This window comes from Schistocerca nitens, chromosome 1, assembly GCF_023898315.1.
Source record: "Schistocerca nitens isolate TAMUIC-IGC-003100 chromosome 1, iqSchNite1.1, whole genome shotgun sequence".
NCBI classification, from domain to species: domain Eukaryota; kingdom Metazoa; phylum Arthropoda; class Insecta; order Orthoptera; family Acrididae; genus Schistocerca; species Schistocerca nitens.
The window spans coordinates 606837606-606864972 of NC_064614.1; the positions used below are offsets into that span (position 1 = coordinate 606837606).

General features: G+C 41.2%; 1 protein-coding gene across 8 annotated transcripts in view; it reads right to left on the reverse strand.

The window, feature by feature from the left end:
• The window catches only part of LOC126256782 (E3 ubiquitin-protein ligase TTC3-like), a 364962-nt gene that overhangs the window by 68218 nt on the left and 269377 nt on the right, over positions 1-27367 (reverse strand). For all 8 annotated transcript variants that reach the window (XM_049955514.1, XM_049955508.1, XM_049955509.1 and 5 more), the window contains 3 exons: positions 25542-25622; positions 20026-20179; positions 1029-1329 (listed from right to left, as the gene is read on the reverse strand). In XM_049955514.1, the coding sequence (XP_049811471.1) occupies positions 1029-1329; positions 20026-20179; positions 25542-25622 (536 nt within the window). The remainder of the gene's footprint in view (positions 1-1028; positions 1330-20025; positions 20180-25541; positions 25623-27367) is intronic.

Here is a 27367-nt window from a genome sequence, read left to right on the forward strand (position 1 = left end):
AATGTATTGCATAATGGCAGTGTGATTATTATTTCACACTGGCTATCTTAAAACACTTGCTTCATTTTTAAATGGATGCCGAACATTGATCTTCATTTCTCCAATCATCTGCAGTTCAGAGAAACACTAGAAGCACTTGTGTGATCCTAATGAATACTATGCTTACATGCAAAGTGTGTATGTATACTTAAAAGGTTGATACAAATGCAAGCATTAATGGAAATAGGAAATAACATTGGCTCTAGTTTGTTCACAATTCTCATTACTCTACAAATATCCAAACCGCTAATTATGCTGCTTGTGTCACATTCCATGCCAGTTTGTACTGTTTTTAGATAATCTGTGGGACCTATTTAGGTAACTCCTGGTTAGAGAAAGCTCCTAGTAGCAATTTCAATTTGTTTGGTACACAATGAACTATTCTATTTAACTTAGATATTAACGATTGATTGTTATCACATAGCTCGCTTAAGTCATCAGTCGTGCCGGTACAGTTCAAAGAGTAAGAGTATTACCCAGGTTCTAGTTTCAGGACCTGTCTGTCACACAGTTTTAACCTGCAAAAAGTTTCAGTTTAATGGTGTGACCTATAAGGGGGACTTGTTATCTTTATTTAGCAGTTGTTTGTCATCAACTACGGATGATGTCGAATCCTTAAGTTCATAAAGCCAGTTAATGGTGTAACTGAGATCAGAATCCTTCCTGGACTAGAAACCTAATAACTGTGATCCTTAAAGCCTCATACACAAATCTGTAGCAGTTACCTTCTTACAGAACAAACTGTCTAAATGAGAAGACCATAGGAAAATGACTAAAAACAGGACAGACTTTTCGCGTTATGTTGTGAAAATACAGATAACAAAAGTAGCTGTGTCACCTCATCTTAAAATATAATTTGGTGTTTAGTTTTCTTTGGTTCGATGATATAGTACAAAGTAGGAACATCACAAATGATTTTAACACTAACACAAACAGAGCAGGGCATTACAGTAATCTTGGAACTGCTACACAAACATTATTTTACTTACTGTGATACTGCTGGTATGGTCTGTGGGACAGTGGACTATTAGTTTTGCTTTCTAGCACTGGTTCTGACTTTCCATTTCCAATATTATTTTCTTCTGTGTCCCATGTTGTTTTAATGGTAGTTTCACGTTCTAAATTATTTTCTTCACCTTCAGAATTACTAGTATGTCTTTCAGTAAGCATTTCAAAAATTTCAATCAAAGTCTTATGGGTAGAAGCTATATCTTCTGGTAACATAGTCGGGAAACGGAAACTTTTGATATTTCCATCGTTTAATTCTTTAGACTGGAAACTATACCACTCCTAAAAAATAAATAATATATCACATCATTTTGAAGTCTAGCAAATTTAAAACACTAACAGATCTTTACTTCCTTTACAAACTAGTAGTGGCATTTATCAATTAATACAGTCAAGATTGAATTTACATGCTGACAATGAAAGCCACATTGGACTCAGGTCACTAGAGAGAGGATAAGAAGAGAGAGATCATGGGAGCATGGATTAATGCTGTAAATGCTATATTAAATTTAATTTCTGTATTTCTCACATTTCACCTCTTTGCTTCAAGTGTCACACTCATATAGTTTACAAAATTAAGGCATCTGGCCAGGAATTTGCAATAAACCCAATCTGAATGGCAACTGGTATTACTTACTTGACAAAAAAGGTTATGACATTACAAGACAGGAATTATTTGGTGATAATTTTGCTGTAAGTGACATAGGAACAGTCAACAGCTAGTACAGGATGTCCCATGAGGAATGCTCAATATTCAGAGCTGTAATAAGAACCACCATTTGAAGCAAAAAAGTCTAGTCTACTGAAGAAGTTTTCATAGCTCTTAAGGTATGCATTCTGAAGCCCCGTTTTTCGCTTTGAGTGACCATTCCTGTCATATCCCTGAATACTGACCATTCCACCTGAGACACACTGTAGGGATCACAAATAAACTTGTCAGCTGGCCGTGTGACATCTCTGAACTTGCTGTCTCCAAGCACAGTGAGACATCATCACGAGTCTCTGCCACTGTCCACTCAACTGAAAACTCGTAACTTGAGTCTGTTGTTGGCTACAATGGGCATAATGATTATTGTCCACTAATACAATAATGGTCAGTTAGCAGTGAAAAGTGTGTGTGTGTGTGTGTGTGTGTGTGTGTGTGTGTGTGTGTGTGTGTGAGAGAGAGAGAGAGAGAGAGAGAGAGAGAGAGAGAGAGCACGTGTGCGTATCAAACAATGGAAACTACAGGTAGGAATATCAGCAATGTAGGTAAAGACACACACACACACACACACAACTATGGGACATTGTAAACAATGACACTGTACTGAATAATAAAGAAAATAAGTAACAATGTATCTCAGAAACCATTCAGAAGAGTGCATATGCCCACACGAAGTTTTTTCCTTCAAATGATCATTCCTGTCATATTCCTAAATATTGACCATTCATCCTGTATATTATATTTCAATACCAGAGAAGGAAAGTTGCTACTCACCATATAGCAGAGATGCTGAGTCGCGATAGGCACAACAAAAAGACTCACACAATTATAGCTTTCAGCCATTAAGGCCTTTGTCAGCAGTAGACAGACAGACACACACACACACACACACACACACACACACACGCAAGCGCGCGCACGCACATGTAAACGCAACTTGCACACACATCTGCAGTCTCAGAGAGTTGACAGTGTGGTTTCAGCTCTCTGAGACTGCAGACGTGTGTACAAGTTGCGTTTACGTGAGCGTGTGTGTGTACGAGTGTCTACTGCTGACACAGGCATAATGGCGGAAAGCTATAATTGTGTGAATCTTTCTGTTCTGCCTATCACAACTCAGCATCTCCGCTATATGGTGAGTAGCAACTTTCCTTCTCTGGTATTGTTACGTTCCATCTTGGATTTTCCATTGTTTGTATATTATGTTTAATTTTTTATTTATTCATTTAACATGAACATATTAACGCCCTCAGGAGTCCTCTTACATCGGACCAGAGTTTTTCATGTAATTACAAAACTTATTAAAATCACAGTTACTTCAAAAATCATAATATTTTAAATATATCTCTTCTTCTCTCTGCATGCAGTAGGCATTTGCCTGTTACACCCTCTTGGCTGAAATGGTTGATTTTCCTGGGGCTTCCAAAATATCATCTGCCCACAGGGTAATAATTATCACCACTCTTTTAACATAGTCAATTCGGTTGTTTCTGTATTCTTTAATCTGCTCGTTTTTCCACTCTCAGTTCTTTTCTGATGTCCACATCCACTCTCCCCTCAGACAGAATCTACCCAGCTGTTCTTCTTAGCAATTGGATCCCTAGTGCTTGTATTTTGATGGGAACGAATGTTTCTACTGTGTTGTTCAGGAAAGAGTTTCAAGGTCTAGGGAGCATAGTTATTATGAGCAGTAGTGGATCAACAATAATAAGCTTGAGTATTTGGACTGCAACACTGTCCTGTACAGTAAATGTTGACCTGAAGGCTTTTTCAACAGTGTTGTCAGTTTACGAAAGAATTTTTCACAACTACTTTCATTTACCTCTGCGAAATAATCAGTAAGTCTTTGTTTTGTTTATGGTTCAATGAAGGTTATCGCTGAAGTCAAGTACTGGTTTAGTTCCTTTGTTGGAACAATGGGATAAGCTGCAGTTTCTACTTTACTTACTCTTACCTAGATCACACAAACTTTTCCGTAGAGCTTCTGGTCTTTACATTTTACATTAGTGTATTGGCATATCTTAGTTATCGTTTCTCTCAGTCTGATTGATTCTGTTTGCTTTCTGCATGTAATCAATTTTATTTTCAAGGGTACGAGGTCATTTGTGAATCCGAAGTGCAGTGTCTCTGACATTCATGGACGGTTTTAGCTACTCCATTAGCCAAGGTGTAGGTTTTCCCTTCAGGTTTCCAGTCTTTGGGGGAATATATTTATTATATAACAGAGTTAATTTGCTAATGAGTTTCTGAGCTGAAATTCGAGGGACAAATTTCCTTGCTTGTGGGTTTCGTGGCAAATATATGTAATTTGAAGAAGAAACTACACACTTAAATTTCACAGTGAACGGGCAGAATATTAATGTCAGTGTTCCCAGCGTTATTTGTATGATTCTAAGTCTAACTGAATTTTGAAAGATCAGTTTTGAAACAGGCTATCCTGCCTACTTTCGGAGGTCTGTAGAGAATGCATATTAGCCTTTTTTTTTTTTTTGGGATTTGATATTTACAACGATATATTTAACATGTTTGTCTTCATTAGTATCAGATGTGAGTAGCATAGTCGGTGATAAGTCGAAGTGCCACTACTACACCTCCTCATGCGTTACTTCTGTGATCTCTTAGGACAGTGGAGTTTATATTTAGGAAACTGGAGAGCACGCCCAGCTTGAGCCAGGCGTCCAAGTTCATTAGAAGAAAGAGATGGATGTTGATATTCTGAAATACATGGCAGAGTTTGTCGAAATGAGTTGAAAGTGATGGCCATTCTACAGTTACAATACAAACATGGTGGTAGAAATTGTGGCAGCATTAGCAGACAAGTTCGTAGTTCCTACAGCACAGACTTTAGAGTTCATTTGCACTGCTTTTCTACTGCCTTCATCCACACCATTATCCTGTCATCTCTTGTTCACACGCTATAGTCGTCAAACTTTGGATATGACATTATTCAAAATTTTTATCTTTCAGCAGTAAAATATTCACATACTGTCAGTCTTTTCTTTGCGAGTTCCTTAATCACTATGACTGATTCAGACCTTTTCGTATACAATACAAACTTCACAATTGTGACTCTAGGTTTCACAGATCACAACTTCCTACAGCTTCTCTAAACTTCTAATTATAGAATATGTTGCATGAATACCTGTTCTCACTTTAAGCTTTTACAATGTACAATGGCTATGTTAATAGCAGTGCTGCACATGTTAACCACATTACCTTTACCTAAAAGAATTATGAGCGATGTTCTGTACCATTTTACCAAAATCGACGAAAAAGAAAAATGCTGCTACTGTCAGCAGATAATTGTCATGGCTTCTGGCTAATCATCAAACCTGAAGAGACATCTAAAATTGAAGCATCCTACAGTACCTCTGGAACAATGTGGATCCAGGAAGCAGATCTAGATCACCATCAATCAATGCAGCAATTCGATGGAACAAATTATGAAATGTTGAAAAGATTTACTTTAAATAAAGATCTCATGTTTTCTCACCTCCCCATTTTAGGTGGACAATCAATGACCTTAAACTTAAAAGATACAGACTAGGAGATAGTGGACCAGGCTTTACAGATTTTGAAAGTTTTTTATGAGGCAATCAAAGAGTTGCCCTCACAGAAAACAGTATCAGTTCCAAAAATGAAAATATTGCCAAGATAATGGAATGGCAACTAAAACCTTTTAAAGACAAAAATAAAGAATACCCCCAAGAAACAAACTCACTGGTTGAAATTTGCTTAAATGGTTATCAGTGTGGTTTGGAGTCATCTTCAGCAACTTTATTGAACACCCGATTTAAAAGCAAGGATTTTCAGATGACAAAACATTTCAGACTGCTATATGAACACTGTTGCAGAAATGAAAACGTTGATTGTTCAACAGAAAAAACAGCTCATGTTTCAATCAGTTACCACCGTTACACGTGAGACTTCTTCAGTCTGGTAGGAGTTCAATGACACTATTAGTCAATTTCTAGCGAGTCACACATCAGAAAATGCAGCAGACATCAAATTGGACAAATTTTTACTGGAGGGATATTTGCCTGGAAACAGCAATGCTTTAAATTGGTTGGAAACAAAAAAAATTACAGTGGCCAGCGCTGTATCAATTGGTTCTAAAAGTATTATGTATCACAGCGACATCAGTTGCCTGTGAACTAATATTTTCAAAATCAGGACAAATATGCACTGAGAAGAGAAAGACACTCATGTCGACTAAAATGGGTCAAATTTTATTCATAAATGACAATACTGGTTAATTTTTCTTTTATGGGAACATAGATGGTAATACTGACTGTAAATGATGACTGCAGATAAACTTGAATTACAGTAGTTATAAATCTTATATTGTGTTTTTCCAATAAAAATATCAAAATATAACAAAACTCAGTCTTCATTCTTAAAATTTCTCCACTTGATAACGAATATTTACGGTTTTGTTGTAATATTTATAACTTTTGCAGCAGACGAAATTTAAAACTTTTGTATCTGAAAATTACTAGGGACCTAACACAAAATTATTGCTCCTCTTCATATGTTCTTTTAAAATAAGACCATATCAGATAAAAATGTAGATTTAGCGATCTGAATTAAAAAGACAATGTACCTACCTTTTATTTATTGTGTGAAGTGAGTGTGTGTGTGTGTGTGTGTGTTTACTGACAAAGGCTGTGCCGAAACCTATATGCGAGTGTCTTTTGATTGTGCCTTTCTGCAAGTTGACGTGTCTTCTTTACAGTAAATAGCAATCTATCTTTTCCTATCTTGTATGTATACATCTTTGTTTTTATATATAATAGAGGGAAACATTCCACGCAGGAAAAATATATCTAAACACAAAGATGATGTGACTTACCATACGAAAGCGCTGGCAGGTTGATAGACACACAAACAAACACAATCATACACACAAAATTCTAGCTTTCGCAACCAACGGTTGCCTTATCAGGAAAGAGGGAAGGAGAGGGAAAGACGAAAGGATGTGGGTTTTAAGGGAGAGGGTAAGGAGTCATTCCAATCCTGGGAGCGGAAAGACTTACCTTAGGGGGAAAAAAGGACATGTATACACTCGCTACACACACCCATATCCAACCACACATACACAGACACAAGCAGACATTTGTAAAGGCAAAGAGTTTGGGCAGAGATGTCAGTTGAGGCGGAAGTACAGAGGCAAAGATGTTATTGAAAGACAGGTGAGGTATGAGCGGCAGCAACTTGAAATTAGCGGAGGTTGAGGCGTGGCGGATAACGAGAAGACAGGATATACTGAAGGGCAAGTTCCCATCTCCGGAGTTCTGACAGGTTGGTGTTAGTGGGAAGTATCCAGATAACCCGGACGGTGTAACACTGTGCCAAGATGTGCTGGCCATGCACCAAGGAATGTTTAGCCACAGGGTGATCCTCATTACCAACAAACACTGTCTGCCTGTGTCCATTCATGCGAATGGACAGTTTGTTGCTGGTCATTCCCACATAGAAAGCTTCCAGTGTAGGCAGGTCAGTTGGTAAATCACGTGGGTGCTTTCACACGTGGCTCTGCCTTTGATTGTGTACACCTTCCGGGTTACAGGACTGGAGTAGGTGGTGGTGGTGGGAGGGTGCATGGGACAGGTTTTACACCGGGGGCGATTACAAGGGTAGGAGCCAGAGGGTAGGGAAGGTGGTTTGGGGATTTCATAGGGATGAACTAACAGGTTACGAAGGTTAGGTGGATGGCGGAAAGACACTCCTGGTGGAGTGGGGAGGATTTCATGAAGGATGGATCTCATTTCAGGGCAGGATTTGAGGAAGTCGTATCCCTGCTGGAGAGCCACATTCAGCGGCTGATCCAGTATCGGAAATTATTCTGTTACAAGTGGGGCACTTTTGTGGTTCTTCTGTGGGAGGTTCTGGGTTTGAGGGGATGAGGAAGTGGCTCTGGTTATTTGCTTCTGTACCAGGTCGGGAGGGTAGTTGCGGGATGCGAAAGCTGTTGTCAGGTTGTTGGTGTAATGGTTCAGGGATTCCGGATTGGAGCAGATTCGTTTGCCACGAAGTCCTAGGCTGTAGGGAAGGGACTGTTTGATGTGGAATGGGTGGCAGCTGTCATAATGGAGGTACTGTTGCTTGTTGGTGGGTTCGATGTGGACGGACGTGTGAAGCTGGCCATTGGACAGATGGAGGTCAACGTCAAGGAAAGTGGCGTGGGATTTGGAGTAGGACCACGTGAATCTGATGGAACCAAAGGAGTTGAGGTTGGAGAGGAAATTCTGGAGTTCTTCTTCACTGTGAGTCCAGATCATGAAGATGTCATCAATAAATCTGTACCAAACTTTGGGTTGGCAGGCCTGGGTAACCAAGAAGGCTTCCTCTAAGCGACCCATGAATAGGTTGGCGTACGAGGGGGCCATCCTGGTACCCATGGCTGTTCCCTTTAATTGTTGATATGTCTGGCCTTCAAAAGTGAAGAAGTTGTGGGTCAGGATGAAGCTGGCTAAGGTAATGAGGAAAGAGGTTTTAGGTAGGGTGGCAGGTGATCGGCGTGAAAGGAAGTGCTCCATCGCAGCGAGGCCCTGGACGTGCGGAATATTTGTGTATAAGGAAGTGGCATCAATGGTTACAAGAATGGTTTCGAGGGTAACAGATTGGGTAAGGATTCCAGGTGTTTGAGAAAGTGGTTGGTGTCTTTGATGAAGGATGGGAGACTGCATGTAATGGGTTGAAGGTGTTGATCTACGTATGCAGAGATACGTTCTGTGGGGGCTTGGTAACCAGCTACAATGGGGCGGCCGGGATGATTGGGTTTGTGTATTTTAGGAAGAAGGTAGGGGTGGGGTGCGGGGTGTCGGTGGGGTCAGGAGGTTGATGGAGTCAGGTGAAAGGTATTGTAGGGGGCCTAAGGTTCTGAGGATTACTTGAAGCTCCGCCTGGACATCAGGAATGGGATTACCTTGGCAAACTTTGTATGTGGTGTTGTCTGAAAGCTGACGCAGTCCCTCAGCCACATACTCAACCTCCTCTCATTGCACACAAACCCAGTCACTCCCATCTACTCAATCTCCCACTTCCAGCTCCACTCCCTCCAAAACCTCAAAATTCCAATAAACACAATCTGGAACCACAACACCCCAATTCAGTTGTTAACCTTTCCTCCAAACCTCTCTCCCAATCCGAAACCTATGTCCTATCCAAAGGCCTCACATTCAGCCCCACTCCCAGATTCAACCAAACAGCCCTCGTCAAAGATTTACTGTCCTACACTCGTACTCTCTGCTGGAAATATCACTTTGCCATGAAGAAAAATGATCCTAATCCTACTCCTAATGATCCAAATCCCCAAGAAACTATCCAAATTGAACCCTGCCTGGAACAGTTCCGTCCTCCGTCACAGCGGGACCCACCTCCTCTTCCTCAAAATCACCCCCTCCAAACCTTCCAGGAATTTCTGACTTCCAGCCTTGCCTCTCAGTCCTTCTTAAAAAACCTTAATCCTACTCCCAACATCACCACTGCTGAAGCCCAGGCTATCCGTGATCTGAAGGCTGACCGGTCCATCGTCATTCTTCCGGCGGACAAGGGTTCCACGACAGTGGTACTTGATCGTCGGGAGTATGTGGCTGAGGGACTGCGTCAGCTTTCAGACAACACCACATACAAAGTTTGCCAAGGTAATCCCATTCCTGATGTCCAGGCGGAGCTTCAAGTAATCCTCAGAACCTTAGGCCCCCTACAATACCTTTCACCTGACTCCATCAACCTCCTGACCCCACCGACACCCCGCACCCCACCCCTACCTTCTTCCTAAAATACACAAACCCAATCATCCCGGCCGCCCCATTGTAGCTGGTTACCAAGCCCCCACAGAACGTATCTCTGCATACGTAGATCAACACCTTCAACCCATTACATGCAGTCTCCCATCCTTCATCAAAGACACCAACCACTTTCTCAAACACCTGGAATCCTTACCCAATCTGTTACCCTCGAAACCATTCTTGTAACCATTGATGCCACTTCCTTATACACAAATATTCCGCACGTCCAGGGCCTCGCTGCGATGGAGCACTTCCTTTCACGCCGATCACCTGCCACCCTACCTAAAACCTCTTTCCTCATTACCTTAGCCAGCTTCATCCTGACCCACAACTTCTTCACTTTTGAAGGCCAGACATATCATCAATTAAAGGGAACAGCCATGGGTACCAGGATGGCCCCCTCGTACGCCAACCTATTCATGGGTCGCTTAGAGGAAGCCTTCTTGGTTACCCAGGCCTGCCAACCCAAAGTTTGGTACAGATTTATTGATGACATCTTCATGATCTGGACTCACAGTGAAGAAGAACTCCAGAATTTCCTCTCCAACCTCAACTCCTTTGGTTCCATCAGATTCACCTGGTCCTACTCCAAATCCCCTGCCACTTTCCTTGACGTTGACCTCCATCTGTCCAATGGCCAGCTTCACACATCCGTCCACATCGAACCCACCAACAAGCAACAGTACCTCCATTATGACAGCTGCCACCCATTCCATATCAAACGGTCCCTTCCCTACAGCCTAGGCCTTCATGGCAAACGAATCTGCTCCAGTCCTGAATCCCTGAACTATTACACCAACAACCTGGAAACAGCTTTCGCATCCCGCAACTACCCTCCCGACCTGGTACTGAAGCAAATAACGAGAGCCACTTCCTCATCCCCTCAAACCCAGAACCTCTCACAGAAGAACCCCAAAAGTGCCACACTTGTGACAGGATACTTCTCGGGACTGGATCAGACTCTGAATGTGGCTCTCTAGCAGGGATACAACTTCCTCAAATCCTGCCCCGAAATGAGATCCATCATTCATGATATCCTCCCCACTCCACCAAGAGTGTCTTTCCGCCGTCCACCTAACCTTCGTAACCTCTTGGTTCATACCTATGAAATCCCCAAACCACATTCCCTACCCTCTGGCTCCTACCCTTGTAACCGCCCCCGGTGTAAAACCTGTCCCATGCACCCTCCCACCACCACCTACTCCAGTCCTGTAACCCGGAAGTTGTACACGATCAAAGGCAGAGCCACGTGTGAAAGCACCCACGTGATTTACCAACTGACCTGCCTACACTGTGACACTTTCTACGTGGGAATGACCAGCAACAAACTGTCCATTCGCATGAATGGACACAGGCAGACAGTGTTTGTTGGTAATGAGGATCACCCTGTGGCTAAACATGCCTTGGTGCACGGCCAGCACATCTTGGCACAGTGTTACACCGTCCGGGTTATCTGGATACTTCCCACTAACACCAACCTGTCAGAACTCCGGAGATGGGAACTTGCCCTTCAGTATATCCTCTTTTCTCGTTATCCACCAGGTCTCAATCTCTGCTAATTTCAATTTGCCGCCGCTCATACCTCACCTGTCTTTCAACAACATCTTTGCCTCTGTATTTCCGCCTCGACTGACATCTCTGCCCAAACTCTTTGTCTTTAAATATGTCTGCTTGTGTCTGTATATGTGTGGATGGATATGTGTGTGTGTATGAGTGTATACCTGTCCTTTTTTCCCCCTAAGGTAAGTCTTTCCGCTCCCGGGATTGGAATGACTCCTTACCCTCTCCCTTAAAACCCACAACCTTCCGTCTTTCCCTCTCCTTCCCTCTATCCTGATGAAGCAACCGTTTGTTGCGAAAGCTTGAATTTTGTGTGTATGGTTGTGTTTGTTTGTGTGTCTATCGACCTGCCAGCACTTTCGTTTGGTAAGTCACATCATCTTTGTTTTATATATATTTTCGCGTATGAGTATGTAAATGTATGTATATTTATATATCAATGAAAATAATCAATTTTTGAAAGTATAATTGGACAGAAAAAAATCTACTCACCAAGTGGCGGCAGAAAAAACAACAAATAAAAGTTAAGGAAATGTGCAAGCTTTCGGAGCCATTGGCTCTTTCTCCTGGTATAAAGGTTGAACGGGAATGAAACTAATGAAGGAAAGGGCTGGTGAGGCTTAGGAAATGGGGAAAGCTACAGAAAAATTGCCCAGAACCCTGGAGCAGAGGAGAGATACTGAATGGCATGATAAGAAAGGACTGATAGAAACACACATCAAACACTGCTATAAGTGACATATTATGGGAAAAATGTGTCTTTTGTAACACAGGTGATGGGCAATGTCTGAAACTAGTCCAGTAACACACTACTACCAACAAACAGCTTCTGTCAATCAATTAACGATTAACGGGACATATTCATAATTTCCACAAGCTGCAGAGCATCACATGTACATGACAAGATGGAACTTTTCATATTATTGTTTTCCCCTAAGATAAATAAGGGAAAAATTGAACAGCAGTAAGGAAAAGGAGTGGGTAACTCCTAGGATTAAAGTATCACTTGCTAGGAAGAGTGGGCTGTACCCAATTCAAAGAAAAAATAATCAAGATTTGAAACCCCATTATGTCTGCTCCCTCACTAAAAAAGCAAAGCAAAAAATACGATGCTTCAAGAACAAGGCAAAAACTATCTGGAAGACTTGAGTCCACAGAAAATAGCTTTGGAAAATATTATGACAGGACCAAATCATTGGTCACCATATTCAATGGTTATTTTCTCACAGCGCAATGCAAGACCTCGTAAATGAAATGCAAACAGAGCTAAACAAGAAAGATTATCTTGTTTATATATTCCACAATATTCTGTAAACTTGCCATTGCCTTTGATTTTGTGGATCACAAAAGTCTACTTAGGTAACGAAAGTGTTATAGTATTAATGAAATCTCTCTTACATGGGTGGAATCTTATCTCTGTAACAGAAAACAGATTATCTCATTTAGAGACTGTATCTCAGGAATGAAAATAATCTCACAATAAGGGAACATAAAGTGTGGAGTGCCCGAGACTCCAGTACTTGGCCCACTCTTGTTTCTAACCTACATGAATGATCTTCCAATGGCTTTAAAACACAGTTAAAAACACTACTATTTGTTGGCAACAGAAGCACTCATATAAAGAGTCCAAACTCAACCTTATCAGACAGTTCAGATGATAGCTGAACACACCTACAACTGCTTCACACCAAACAGCTCAAATTTTAATGAAACGAAGATAATTACAATTGCTAACAAGCAAAAATGGCCTTCTAGTGCAAGAAGAATATTTTATTGGTCATACAATGAATGGAGCGCAGTGTGTAAAATTCCTTGGGTACAGCTGGATAACACGTTAAAATGGTGCCATCATGTGAATAAATCAATCAAAAAGCTTAGTTCACTGTGGCATACCCTTAGTAGCATCTCCCACTACGTCAATCTAAAGACAAGAGTGCTGGCTTATTTTGCGTTTTCTCCCTTCCTGTTATCTTATGGAATTATCTTCTGGGGCAGTGCACCTAAATTAAACTATGGCTCAGAACACCCCCATCCAGGAGTCTTATTGCTGGACAGAGCTAACAAACTTACAAACAAATGTGTATTGAATTTTCTAAAAATATGGTATGACTGAAATTAAAAGAAAAAGAAGAAAAAGAAGAAGTTCGCAACAAATCCAACCAAGTTTAAGCAAACAATGGAGCATCCATGTTTGAATGTAATGATATTATGAAAAGGAAAGTTGCTACTCACCATATAGCAGAGACACTAAGTCGCAGGTAGGCACAACAAAAAGACTGTCACAATATAAGCTTTTGACTATAAAGGCCTTTGTCACAAATAGACCACACACACACACACACACACACACACACACACACACACATACACGTGCAAATGCAACTCGCACACACGACTGCAACCTCTGGTAGCCGACACTAAATTGCGAGCAACAGCAGCAGTGCATGATGGGAGTGGCAACTGGGTGGTGTTAACGAAGAAGCTGGGGTGGGGAGGGGGAGGGATAGCAGGGTAGAGTGCGGGACAGTGAAGTGCTGCTGGGGAGTGCGCAATGATAATGTGGAGAGAGGACAGGGCAGCTAGGTGCAGTTGGGAGATTAGATGGAGGGCAGAGAAGAGGTGGAGAGGGGGGGGGGGTTTGGAGGGAAAAAAAAAAAAAAAAAAAAAAAAAAACCTGGGTGTGTTGGTGGAAGGAGGGCTGAATGTGAAGTGCTGGGACGGGAACAGGGAGGGGCTGAATGGATGACAAAAATGACTAACAAAGGTTGAGGCCAAGACGGTTGCGGGAATGGGGATAAATTGCACGGAGAGACCCACCTCCACAATTCAAATAAGCTTGTGTTGGTGGGAAGGATCCATATGGCACAGGCTGTGAAGCAGTCATTGAAATGAAGGATGTTATGTTGGGCAGCGTGCTCAGCAACAGGGTCATCCACTTGTTTCTTGGCCAGAGTTTGTCGGTGGCCATTCATGCGGGCGGACAGCTTGTTGGTGGCCATGCTCACATAGAATGTAGCACAGTGGTTACAGCTTAGCTTGTAGATTACATGACTGGTTTCACAGGTAACACTGCCTTTGATGGGATAGGTGATGTTTGTGACTGTACTGGAGTAGGTGGTGTTGGGAGGACGTATGGGACAGGTCTTGCATTTAGGTCTATTAGAGGGGTATGGGTCATGAGGTAAGGGGTTGGGAGCAGGGGTTGTTTAGGGATGGGTGAGTATATTGTGTAGGTTCAGTGGATGGCAGAATACCACTGTGAGAGGGGTGGGAAAGATGGTAGGCAGGATATTTCTCATTTTAGGGCATGACGAGAGGTAGTTTAAACCCTGGCAGAGAATGTAATTTAATTGCTCCAGTCCTGGTTGGTACTGAGTTACGAGGGGAATGCACAACTGTGGCTGCATGGACTTTGGGTGGCTATGGGAGATTTGTTTTTGTACAAGGTTGGGAGGATAATTACTGTCTGTGAAGGCCTCAATGAGACCCTTGGTATATTTCGAGAGAGACCGCTCGTCACTGCTGATGTGATGACCACGAGTGACTAGATTGTATGGAAGGGACTTCTTGGTGTGGAATGGGTGGCAGCTGTTGAAGTGGAGTTATTGCATGTGGTTAGTAGGTTTCATATAGACAGAGGCATGATATAGCCATCTTTGAGGTGGAGGTTAACATCTAGGAAGGTGGTTTGCTGGGTTGAGTAGGACCAAGTGAGTAATGTATTTCGACGTTATTTACGTAATTTTTCGCATTTTTTCCACCACCATGGATGCTTGCATGTTCTATCTGCATCAATACAGAAAAGTTTCCTTATCCCTAGCCAGAACCCAGTCCAACATACTGTTCCTACATTGTTGCTTGGCTCATGGAATCCGCCCAAATGCCCTTACCATCGAATTATTCATCTCTAGCTGCCACCCCTCCTTCCACAATGACCTCCATCTATTCAGATTCCGTCAATCCTTAGCGTTCACCAACACAGTCCTGCAAAACATTCCCTTCAGGAACTAGAGCAACATGCACAACGCCACCACAAAAGGCTCTCCATGATGCTCACTTCCTACCCCTGCTTTGGAGTACCACTGTCCAGCACCTCTACAACCACCTCAAAACCTCCCTCATGTCCCCTCATAGTTGACAAACCCTGTCTTGCAGACCTACTATGTTTACCCCACCCACCAAAACTCCCTCCTACCACCACACAGAATCCAGAACCTAAACATACCCAAAACACAGTCATTAACTTTCCCTTCAGAAGCCTTAGCCCCTTAGAAATATCAGTCCTTTCCACTGGCCTCATCTTTCACCCACTCCCAAATTCAATCACGCAGGACTTGTTAAAAACCTTCTCTCCTTCTCCCTGTCCTTATAGTGGAAACACTTTTTCGCCACCAACCCTACCAATCAGACTCAACCGAAGACCAATGTTGAACCCTGCATGACTCAGTTCACTCATCCATCCAACTGTGATCCACCCCCACTGCCCCCCAAATGATCCTATTAACTTTCCAGGCTTTCTTAACCTTGAACCTTGCCTCGCCATAATTCCCCAAATCCCTCAACATCCCTTAGGCCCATCCCAGACCGTCTCCATGGAGTCCATCTCTCTGCTCCACCCTACTGCTCCCCGTACTCCTACCTTCTACATACTTCCTAAAGTCCATAAACCCAACTACCCCAGGATGCTTCATGAGGCCGGTTACTGTGCCCCACTGAGAGAATCTCTGCTCTCGTAGACCAACACCTTCAGCCTGTTACACGGAACCTATCTGCCTATGTAAAAGATATCAACCATTTCCTCCACCAACTCTCCATAGTTCCTGTCCCTTAAGCACACGATGCCCTGCTCGTCACTACTGATGCCACCTTCATTTACACTAACACCCGTAACACCCATGGCCTTACCACTGTTGAACACTATCTTTACCAATGCCCGAAGGTTCCAAACCAACAACCTCCTTCCTAGTCACCATAACCAACTATATCCTCACCCACAATTACTTCTCCTTTGAAGGCATTACCTACAAACAAATCTGACGTATGGTTATGGGCACTCACATGGCATTATCCTATACCAACCTATTCATGGGCCATCTGGAGGAATCCTTCCTGAACATCCAAATCCTAAACCCCTCACCTGGTTCAGATTCACTGATGACATATTTGCGATTTGGATCTAAGGTGAAGACAACTTACCCACATTCCTCCAGAACCTCGACAGCTTCTCTCCCATTTGCTTCACTTGGTCCTACAAAACCCTACAAACCACCTTCCTGCATGCTGACCTCCACCTGAAAGATGGCTACATCAGTGCCTCTGTCCATATTAAACCTACTAACCACATGCTGTCCCTCCACTTCAACAGCTGCTGCCCGTTCCACACCAAGAAGTCCTTTCCATACAGCCGAGCCACCCGTGGTCGTCACATCTGCAATGACGAGCCGTCCCTCTCGAAATATACCAAGGGTTTGCTTGAGGCCTTCACAGACAGTAATTATCCTCCCAACCTTGTACAAAAACAAATCTCCCGTGCCTTACCTTTCCAGTCTCCCACAGCCTCATCGTTTGGCCACAGAGGAGTATTCCCCCTGTGACTCAGTAGCATCCAGGACTGGGGCAACTGAATTCAATTCTCCACCAGGGTTTCGACTAATTGTTGTCTTGCCCTGAAATGAGAAATGTCCTCTTCACCATCCTTCCCACCCCTCCCAGAGTGGTATTCCACCATCCACCGAACCCACACAATATTCTGTCCATCCGTACACAACCCCTGCTCCTAACCCTTTACCTCATGGCTCACATCCCTGTAATAGACTAGATGCAAGACCTGTCCCATACATCCTCCCACCATCACCCATTCCAGTCCGGTCACAAACATCATTTATCCCATCAAAGGCAGGGCTATCTGTGAAACCAGTCATGTAATCTACAAGCTAGCTGCAACCACTGTGCTGCATTCTGCGTGGGCATGAGAACAAACAAGCTATCTGTCCACCTGAATGGCCACTGAGAAACTGTGGCCAAGAAACAGGAGGACCACCCTGTTGTTGAGCACGGTGCCCAACACGACATCCTTCATTTCAATGACTGCTTCACAGCCTGTGTCATATGGATCCTTCTCACCAACACTAGCTTATCTGAATTGCGTAGGTGGTAACTCTCCCTGCAATATATCTACGTCCACGTAACCCTTTTGGCCTCAACCTATGTTAGTCATTTTTGTCACCCATCCAGCACCTTTCCTGTTCCTGTTCCAGCACTACACAGCCCTCATTCCACCAACACACCCAGTCTTTCTACTTCTCTCCTTTTCCAAAACTCCCCCCCCCTCTCTTCCCTGCCCTATGTCTAATCTCCTGACTGCACCTAGTTGCTCTACCCCCTCCCCACATTGTCAAGCGCGCTCCCCAGCAGCACTTCACTGTCCTCCACCCCTACCCTGCTATCCCTCTCCTTTCCTGCCCCAGCCTCCTCCTCAACCCCCACCCAGTTGCCATTCCCATAATGCACTGCTACTGTTGCTTGCAGTGTAGCTTAAGCTGCGAGAGGCTACAGTCGCGTGTGTGTGTGTGTGTGTGGTCTATTTTCGACAAAGGCCATGACAGCCAAACACTTATATTGTGACAGTCTTTTTGTTGTGCCTATGTGCGACTCAGCAAGTTTAACCAAATATGATTACAGGCAGGTTACAGTCTACACTGCTTTCAAAACTTAAACAATACGATGTGAAGGTGTCTTCAACACAACTGAAACTGGCTTATTTAATGCTGGTTTCTTGATACAATTTTATCTTCAAAAGGGAAATAATGTTCGGTGAAAAGTGGGGTGGGTGAGGGAGGGCAATTTCTAAGGAAGGAATTATGGTACTGGTAGGATGCAATTTGGTTGATTTAAAAAAGAAGACCTTAATAGCCATTTGAAAAAGTTTAAAAGCATGGCGTTTTAAAAAGGTAACAATATCACCCAATGAATACATGGTGAACAAAAGCATGGATAAACAATTTTTAAAAGAAAATCATGATGTTGCAATTATTGTTGATAAGTACACTTAAACTATTAAGCTTATATTATTGACCTCTGAATAGCAAAAGTGTATCACAACCATTCGATAAAATATCATAAGAAACTTTAAATTTCACTATCAATATAGGCTACAAAACATTTACCAGCAATTGAAGCAGAAGAACCCTGGTACTTTGAGCAATTCCACAAAATGAAAACAATTTTCAGATTCTTTGACCTCTCAAGAAATAATACACACTGAAATGAATCTGACAAGTGCAGACAATGACAAAGATATTTTAAAAATCATTTAAGGCCTGGCCAGACAGAACCCAGCCTGGTAATGTGGCTTTGAGCTGCGACGGCCAAGTCGCATCACTGAAATACTCGTTATTGCATTGTGCTGTTGTGCAAATGGTGCTTTGACACAGCAGCCACCAGTCTGCCACTGTGGCTTGCATCTAATTGTCTCAGACTACGGATTTGCCATTGCAGCTTGTGGATGTGCCTGCTGGCTCATTTAACTGCTGTGATTTTCATATTGACTGCTGAGGCAGCAGTGACAGGAGGAACATCCCTCATACAGCGCTACAAATGCAAGCTGGTAATGAAAATTCAGCTGTTTTCATAGTGTGACAGCTGACACAGTAACAGCAGTCACTGCAGTCAGCTGTTCTACGTCTAATCTCCTGACTGCACCTAGCTGCTCTACCCTCTCCACAAAGCCTGCTGCTTCTGGCATACCATGCTGCTGCACGCCACAGGCATCTACCATGACCTGAGCCATGCCACCAGACATCATTCTGTCTGGTCAGGCATTTAGAGCTGAAATCAATATTACAGCGCCTGTCCCCATAACAAGATAAATGTGGCACACAATGAAAATTATGTGCAGCTATTTAGAAGGCATTGAAACAAAAATAGATTGTAAAAAGACTTTCAATGTAAAAGCCATAACTACAATAATAAATTTTAGGAGGAAATTTTGGTTCATATTAGTGTGTCTTCATATTTTGCACAAGCTCCTCCCAAAAAACATAAATAAAAGAAAACAATAAAGGAATTACAAATCATAGTATTACATTAGCCACTGATGTCATCACTTTTGCACAGCCATGCTACACCAGTTGTTTTACTTTAAAAAAATTAACAGTGTCACTCCATTATTTCTGAGTTATCTGGTTATTATCAGAGAGAAATCCACAAATTAGTGTAAACTCCATAATTTTCCATTTCCTCACGTGAAAGCTTTTAAAGGTTTTCACAACCAACTGCAAACACTCACCTTTGTTGATGGTTCAATTTTTATTATGCCTAGTGATCCATTGTGGAACATATTTTTTTGTGATTAGGTGTAGTATTTTGGAGGTTATTTTGTAGAAATTACTTAGATCATACGACCAATCTGAAGCCATTACTTAGAGTTATTAGCTAGGACGTATGAAACCAGCCACGATATAATAAAACTTGGACTATCATAAATTGTGATTGGTTGCAGTTATTTCAAAAACTTTATTCATCACAGTTGCAGTGTTCCACACCCATAATGGTTAAAAGTTTTAGAGCTTTTACATTTATTAACAGTTTTGGGTGCTTAGAATTAGGTACCTGAAATACTAATAAATGCAGTTATTTCTAAAAACTTTATTCATCACAGTTACAGTGTCCCAACCCATTATGGATAAAAGTTGTAGAGCTTTTACATTTATTACCATTTTTGGGTGCTTAGAATTAGGTACTTGAAATACTAATAATGTTTCGTATTTGTCACACCTGCTTCCACACAAAATAAAAAGCAATTCAGAATCACCAGTAATTTAGAGAGCAGAAAAATCACTGTAATGAAGCAACTACCTATTCTTCTGTTTGTAGCATTGAATATGATACACATCTTTATAACAATATTTTGTTACTGACCTTCAGCTTATTTTCACATTCTTCAACTGATGTAAGGTTTTGGTCCAGCTTTCTCAAACTTTCCACACCATTCTGATTGTCACCTGCTTTCAAACATCTACTTTTGTCCACTATTTCTATCAGTTCCTTTGTTTCTAAAAATTTTGTCTTGTAACTGTAATAAATAATGATTCACATCAGAATGATAAACGACTAGATGAGATAGAATAATGACTCTTGCTATATTTTAATATGGACCTATTCATTAAAATCAGTGAACTTAAGGTTTGAGTTTTTGAAAACACTTTTGTTTGTCACTAAAACTTTTATTAAGTGAGGCAACGGACACTTGAAAGACAACTACAGTGGTGCAATATTTTACTATAATAAATAAAGAAGAGAGACCAAAGTATTAATAATTTTTAAAGATTAAAAAATTATTTGCAAGAAATGAGTAATGTTATAAAGGGAAGAAAAGAAAAAAAAACACAAATATTTAAATAAAAGGGAATGACAAGCAAAGTTATAATGGAAAGAAACTAAATTCGAAAGTAAAATTCTATGCAAGACTTGACAGAAAATCCTAGGAAGTTCTCGTCTTACTTTAAATCAGCAAGTGGCTCGAAACAGCAATCTTGACACTCAACGATGATGATGGCATTGAAACAGAGGACGACATGCATAAAGCTGAAATACTAAACACCTTTTTCCAAAGCTGTTTCACAGAGGAAGACCACACTGCAGTTCCTTCTCTAAATCCTCGCACAAACGAAAAAACGGCTGACATCGAAATAAGTGTCCAAGGAATAGAAAAGCAACTGCAATCACTCAACAGAGGAAAGTCCACTGGACCTGACGGGATACCAATTTGATTCTACACAGAGTACGCGAAAGAACTTGCCCCCCTTCTAACAGCCATGTACCACAAGTATCTAGAGGAATGGAAGATTCCAAATGATTGGAAAAGAGCACAGGTAGCCCCAGTCTTCAAGAAGGGTCGTCGAGCAGATACGCAAAACTATAGACCTATATCTCTGATGTCGATCTGCTGTAGAATTTTAGAACATATTTTTTGCTCGTGTATCATGTCTTTTCTGGAAACCCAGAATCAACTCTGTAGGAATCAACATGGATTCCGGAAACAGCGATCATGTGAAACCCAACTCGCTTTATTTGTTCATGAGACCCAGAAAATATTAGATACAGGCTCCCAGGTAGATGCCAGTTTCCTTGACTTCCGGAAGGCGTTCGATCCAGTTCCACACTGTCGCCTGATAAACAAAGTAAGAGCCTATGGAATATCAGACCAGCTGTGTGGCTGGATTGAAGAGTTATTAACAAACAGAACACTGCATGTTGTTCTCAATGGAGAGACGTCTACAGACGTTAAAGTAACCTCTGGCGTGCAACAGGGGAGTGTTATGGGACCTTTGCTTTTCACAATATATATAAATGACCTAGTAGATAGTGTCGGAAGTTCCATGCGGCTTTTCACGGATGATGCTGTAGTATACAGAGAAGTTGCAGCATTAGAAAATTGCAGCGAAATGCAGGAAGATCTGCAGCGGATAGGCACTTGGTGCAGGGAGCGGCAACTGACCCTTAACATAGAGAAATGTAATGTATTGCGAATACATAGAAAGAAGGATCCTTTATTGTATGACTATATGATAGCAGAACAAACACTGGTAGCAGTTACTTCTGTAAAATATCTGGGAGTATGCGTGCGGAACGATTTGAAGTGGAATGATCATATAAAATTAATTGTTGGTAAGGCGGGTACCAGGTTGTGATTCATTGGGAGAGTCCTTAGAAAACGTAGCCCATCAACAAAGGAGGTGGCTTACAAAACACTCGTTTGACTTATACTTGAGAATTGCTCATCAGTGTGGGATTCGTACCAGGTCGGGTTGACGGAGGAGATAGAGAAGATCCAAAGAAGAGCGGCGCGTTTCATCACAGGGTTATTTGGTAAGCGTGATAGCGTTATGGAGATGTTTAGCAAACTCAAGTGGCAGACTCTGCAAGAGAGGCGCTCTGCATCGCAGTGTAGCTTGCTGTCCAGGTTTTGAGAGGGTGCGTTTCCGGATGAGGTATTGAATATATTGCTTCCCCCTACTTATACCTCCCGAGGAGATCACGAATCTAAAATTAGAGAGATTTGAGCACGCAGGGAGGCTTTCCGGCAGTTGTTCTTCTCGCGAACCATACGCGACTGGAACAGGTTGGCTGGCTCTGAGCACTATGGGACTTAACATCTGAGGTCATCAGTCCCCTAGAACTTAGAACTACTTAAACCTAACTAACCTAAGGACATCACACACATCCATGCCCGAGGCAGGATTCGAACCTGCGACCGTAGCGGTCGCGCGGTTCCAGACTGAAGCGCCTTTAACCGCGTGGCCACACTGGCCGGCGACTGGAACAGGAAAGGGAGGTAATGACAGTGGCACGTAAAGTGCCCTCCGACACACACTGTTGGGTGGCTTGCGGAGTATAAATGTAAATGTAGATAGAATCATTGAAAATCAATTGAGCGAAACAAAGAGAACATTTTAATGCACAAATGCTTGAACTGAATATGAACTCTTGGTTAAAAATATAATCCTAAGATATATTAGGCAGATAATACAAAATCTTATGCAGATATTAAATCTTGCTTGAATTCACTGTCAACAATTTCAATCACCCAATCCCTCCATCAGCACTCTCATAGTTACTTTTACCCCCATCTTGTATTCTTGACAGCTCATAACACAAATATATAAACAATCCGTTTCAAATTTATTTTTTATTTTTATTACATGAAACTATTGTGTCATGTGAAATTGGAATTTCCTTTGGCATATAAAATGTTCAGAAATCTTAAGAGAATGCAGCTAGGTGGCATCTTCAACAACTACCGATATTTCATTCCATTTGCACCTTCACCTGTCAAAATGCAGGCATTATTGAAGATGCCACCCAGTTGGTTTCCCATAAGCAGCCTGAATTATAGTGTCATTCAGCAAGGTCATTGAGCTTCTAAGATAAGTAACAGTTGCTGAAGTTAAATTTAGCAAGGGCAGTGTAACTGCAGCCAACACCATTGACACCATACAAAATGTCTGACGGAAATGCACTGGGTATTGCTAAGAAAAAGTATAATTTTTGGCAATTAGTTGTGATGGGCAAAATAACAAAACAGCTTGCCAACCAACTGACTAACAGAATGAAAATAGTAACCTCAGACTTTTTGCAGATGCTGCAGTTATCTATAATGAAGTACTGTTAAAAAAAGTGCACAAATACTCAGTCAGATCTAGATAAGACTTCAATGCGGTTCCAAGATTAGCAACTTGATTTAAATGTTCAGAAACATAAAATTTTGCACTTCACAAAATGAAAAAGAAATGTAATATCCTATGACTACAGTATTAATGATTACAGCTGAAACTGATAAACTCATGCAAATACCTGGGTGTAAGACTTTGTAGAGATACGAAATGAGACAAGCACGGAAGTCAGTCATGCGTAAAGCAGGTGGCAGACTTTGGCTTATTGGTAGAATACTACAGAAATGCAATCAGTCTACAAAGTAGACTGCTTACAAGTTACTTGCACGAACTGTCCTAGAATATAGCTCAAGAGTGTGGGACCCATACCAAACAGGAACAACAGGGGATATTAAACATTTACACAGAAGGGCAGCAGAAATGGTCCTAGATTTATTTGACCCATAGGTGAGTGTGTCAGACGTCCAGAAGTAACAGAACTAGCAAATATTTCACGACAGCTGCAAACTATTCCCAGAAAGCCTACCTGCAAAGTTTCCAGAACTTCAAAAGATGACTTAAGAAATGTACTACAAGCCCCTAGATATTGCTCCTGTAGGTATTGTGAAGACATGATTCTATTATTTACAGAATACACAGGGGTATTCAAGCAGTCATTCTTCCCATGCTTCTTACAGAATGAATGGGAAGAAGCCCTAATAACTGGTGCAATATGGGTGAACCCTCTGCAGTGCATTTCATAGAGGGTTGCAGAGTACGGATGTAGATGTAAAAATGCAAATGACAATCTGAAAGCAATTAAAGCAAAGCAATAGCACAGGGGTATTGTCAAAACTTTTAATAATCATTCCTAGAGGATTCCAGCAAATACACGGCAACTGCCTACGCTTCACTGGGCTGCTAACTTTATGGGGTGTAGAGGGACAGAGGTTCCACCACTGACATCAATTGCAGCAGTCCCTACTAGCATGAGATGTCATGGCTGATCACCATGACCTACAAATATTACCTATGATCTCCATAATTATGTTGCTGTCTGGTGGCAATAGAACCGCGCCCATTTCTAAGTCGCTGCTTGCAAGGATATTGAAAGCAAATTTTTCATGAAACAACATATGTTCTCTTTCCTTACATTTCATACACTTTCTGTCCACTGACAGTCACCAGTTACACTTATTTTCTGTTTAATGGTGTGCAGTTCAGTATGTCATAGTCACTGACTAAACACACTTCTTGATAGACTTATCAATTATTTTGATATTACCTATAAGAGCACAATGTGTGCTATTTTCAATCTATTTGGCATTAACGTTCTACACTGCGAAATATCATTATGTCTTAATCAACTTATTAGTTCATTCTACAATCATACAAGCACTGTGGGAAGGACGATCTTCTATATGTTGCATAGATGATAAAACCAAATGCACACGTAAGTAATTCTGTACTGTTTTGTATTTCACTTCAGCAGTGACAAAATGCAGTACTAATGATAAAAATGATATTAAAGCCATGATGTGCAGCTTACAGGTCCATCCTTTCACTTAATATCAGGTATCCTACACATAAGAATTTGCTTTTCACAGGCAATGTGGCTGCGTGGTTTCAAAATGTAGTCATCAACATGTAACACACAAGTCTGCACAATGGTTTACAATAATTTTACACTGGCATTTTATGTTTAACACTGATGCAAACAAGTTTTTAATTTTACTGGAAAAATGGAAATCAGTCCAAAATGCATAGTGATATTCTACTGCAACAAATAATTAATAAATTTCATTGATCAGTTGTGGCCATAAAGTAACAAATGTGCATGGAGACCACTTGGCAAATGGATTTTTGTAATTTTTTATGTTTGTAGTATATGAATCTCAGAACTGAAATATCGGTCAGCCAAAGCAGTTCAATGCAACTCTCAAAAGTTCTTGAGAAAATCAAGTCTGAAGTTTTCTGAGGACGTGTAATGGGATAATCAATGGATTGTTGGTTCGAATCTCAATCAAACGCTATCAACTGTGCCACATGGCCTGTAGGTAAAAATGTCTTAAATGTAATGAATTAAACTTTCAACTTCAAAGTCAATTTTTTCAAGAATTTTTGAGAGTCGCATTTAACTGCTTTGGTTGACTAAATACAAAAAAAAAAAAAAAAAAAAAATTACAACTGATTGCTAGATGGTCTCATTATTAGACCAAAAACCCCAACTGAAATGAACACTTAACAGGACGAAATAATATAATTTAGCAAACTATTACTTACATCTCCAACTTCTTGAATTCGGAGTATTTGATATAATTCACCATTTGCTTACATAGCTCCAACATTTCATCTTTTGCTTTCCTGGAAATCAAGAATTTCTATTTTTTTAGTGCATCTAAATAATGCGACATAAGCCTTCTTTCACAAAGTACATTAATACAAGTCTTGTAAATCAGTATGGTACATTATCCAGAAAATAAATTTCTCTAATGAATCCTGGAATTCTACAATGTACATGACATTCTCAGCATGTGTCAAACTAAGATTGTTGTTTTGGCATCGAATACAAACCAATTACGTTTTTGTGACCATTGTAGAGGTATTAAGAGTTTATAATGTCAAAAACAAAGTAGCCATTTTAAACATATATATGCAAAACATGACAGCAGCAACCACTTACCATCTGAGTTTGGGAGGGTGATGAGGAGAGACATGAATTCAAGGTTTTGTCTCATAATACAGTGATGACTTTTGCTGCTATCAATTTCCTGATTTCCTACACTGTGTTCATCTGACTTCATTTACTATGACAATCACATTAATAAGAGAGACCACTGAACAAAAAGTAAAGGGCTACTTGCACATATAATGACAACAATGATTATAATCATAAAAATATTCTGTACAGATTACTTAGCTGGTATGGACACGTTAAGAGAATGGAGGAGAAAAGGGTACCCAGGAGGATACACAAGGTGAAACTGGAAGGAAAGAGGCCAACAGGAAGACTGAGAGACAGATGGCTGAAAGGAGTAGATGAATGCGTCCAGAAGAAAGGAGAAGACTGGACCAAGGTGAAGGCGGAGAGATGGTGGCAAGATAGAAGACAATGGAGAGGCCTATGTTCCATACAGGCCCGGCCAGAGGCTGGAAACTGTCCAGGATGATGATGACAGATTACTTAGCTGTTTTCTTATTCAAGTATCTAATACCTCCTCATTAGTTATGTGATCTACCCATCCAATCTTCATCATTCTTCTGTAGCATCACATTCCGAAAACTTAACAAATTTCTCATCTTCAAAAACGTTTTCCTTGCCATTGCCAGTCTACATTTTATATCCTCTCTACTTTGACCATCATGAGTTATTTTGCTCCCCAAATGGCAAAACCCATTAACTACTTTAAGCATCTCATTTCCTAATCTAATTCCCACAGCATCACCCGATTTAATTCGACTACATTCGATTATCCTCATTTTGCTTTTGTTGATGTTCATCTTATATCATTATTTTTATTTCTTCTCCATGAAAGCTGAAGTATTGTGTTCAAAATGATGTGCTTTGAAAACCAAAAAGATTTTATTCAAAGTTTTCATTGCCTGTGCCACTCTACTTCTGATACCTGCGGTGTTTCAGCCACCTGTGTAAGCCTGCTTCTTAGGTAGGACAATTCTTTCATTTCTTCCACTACTGCATCATTCTCAATTTTAATGTTAAGCAAGTCATCATTCCCCTTTTTACTGCTCTTTATCATTTTTGTCTTTGTTCTGTCTATCCTTAAGCTGTATCCATGCTAAGTATCCTATCCATTCCTTTCAGCAAGTCTTTTGAACCTGCCATACAGCTGGCCAGAAAGACTAAGTTGTATGCAAGCCTAGGCATTGATATTTATATTCACATGACTACTCAGCAATTCACAATTACGTGCCTGGCAGATGGTTCATCGAGCCACCTTCAGCCTTTTTCTCCACTGTTCCACTCTCTAACACAATGTTGGTAAAATGAACAATTTAATCTTTCCCCTGCAAGCTCTGATTTCTCTGATTTTTCACTTTGTAGGTGGGCACCAACAAAATATTTTCGCCTTCGAAGCAGAGAGATGGAG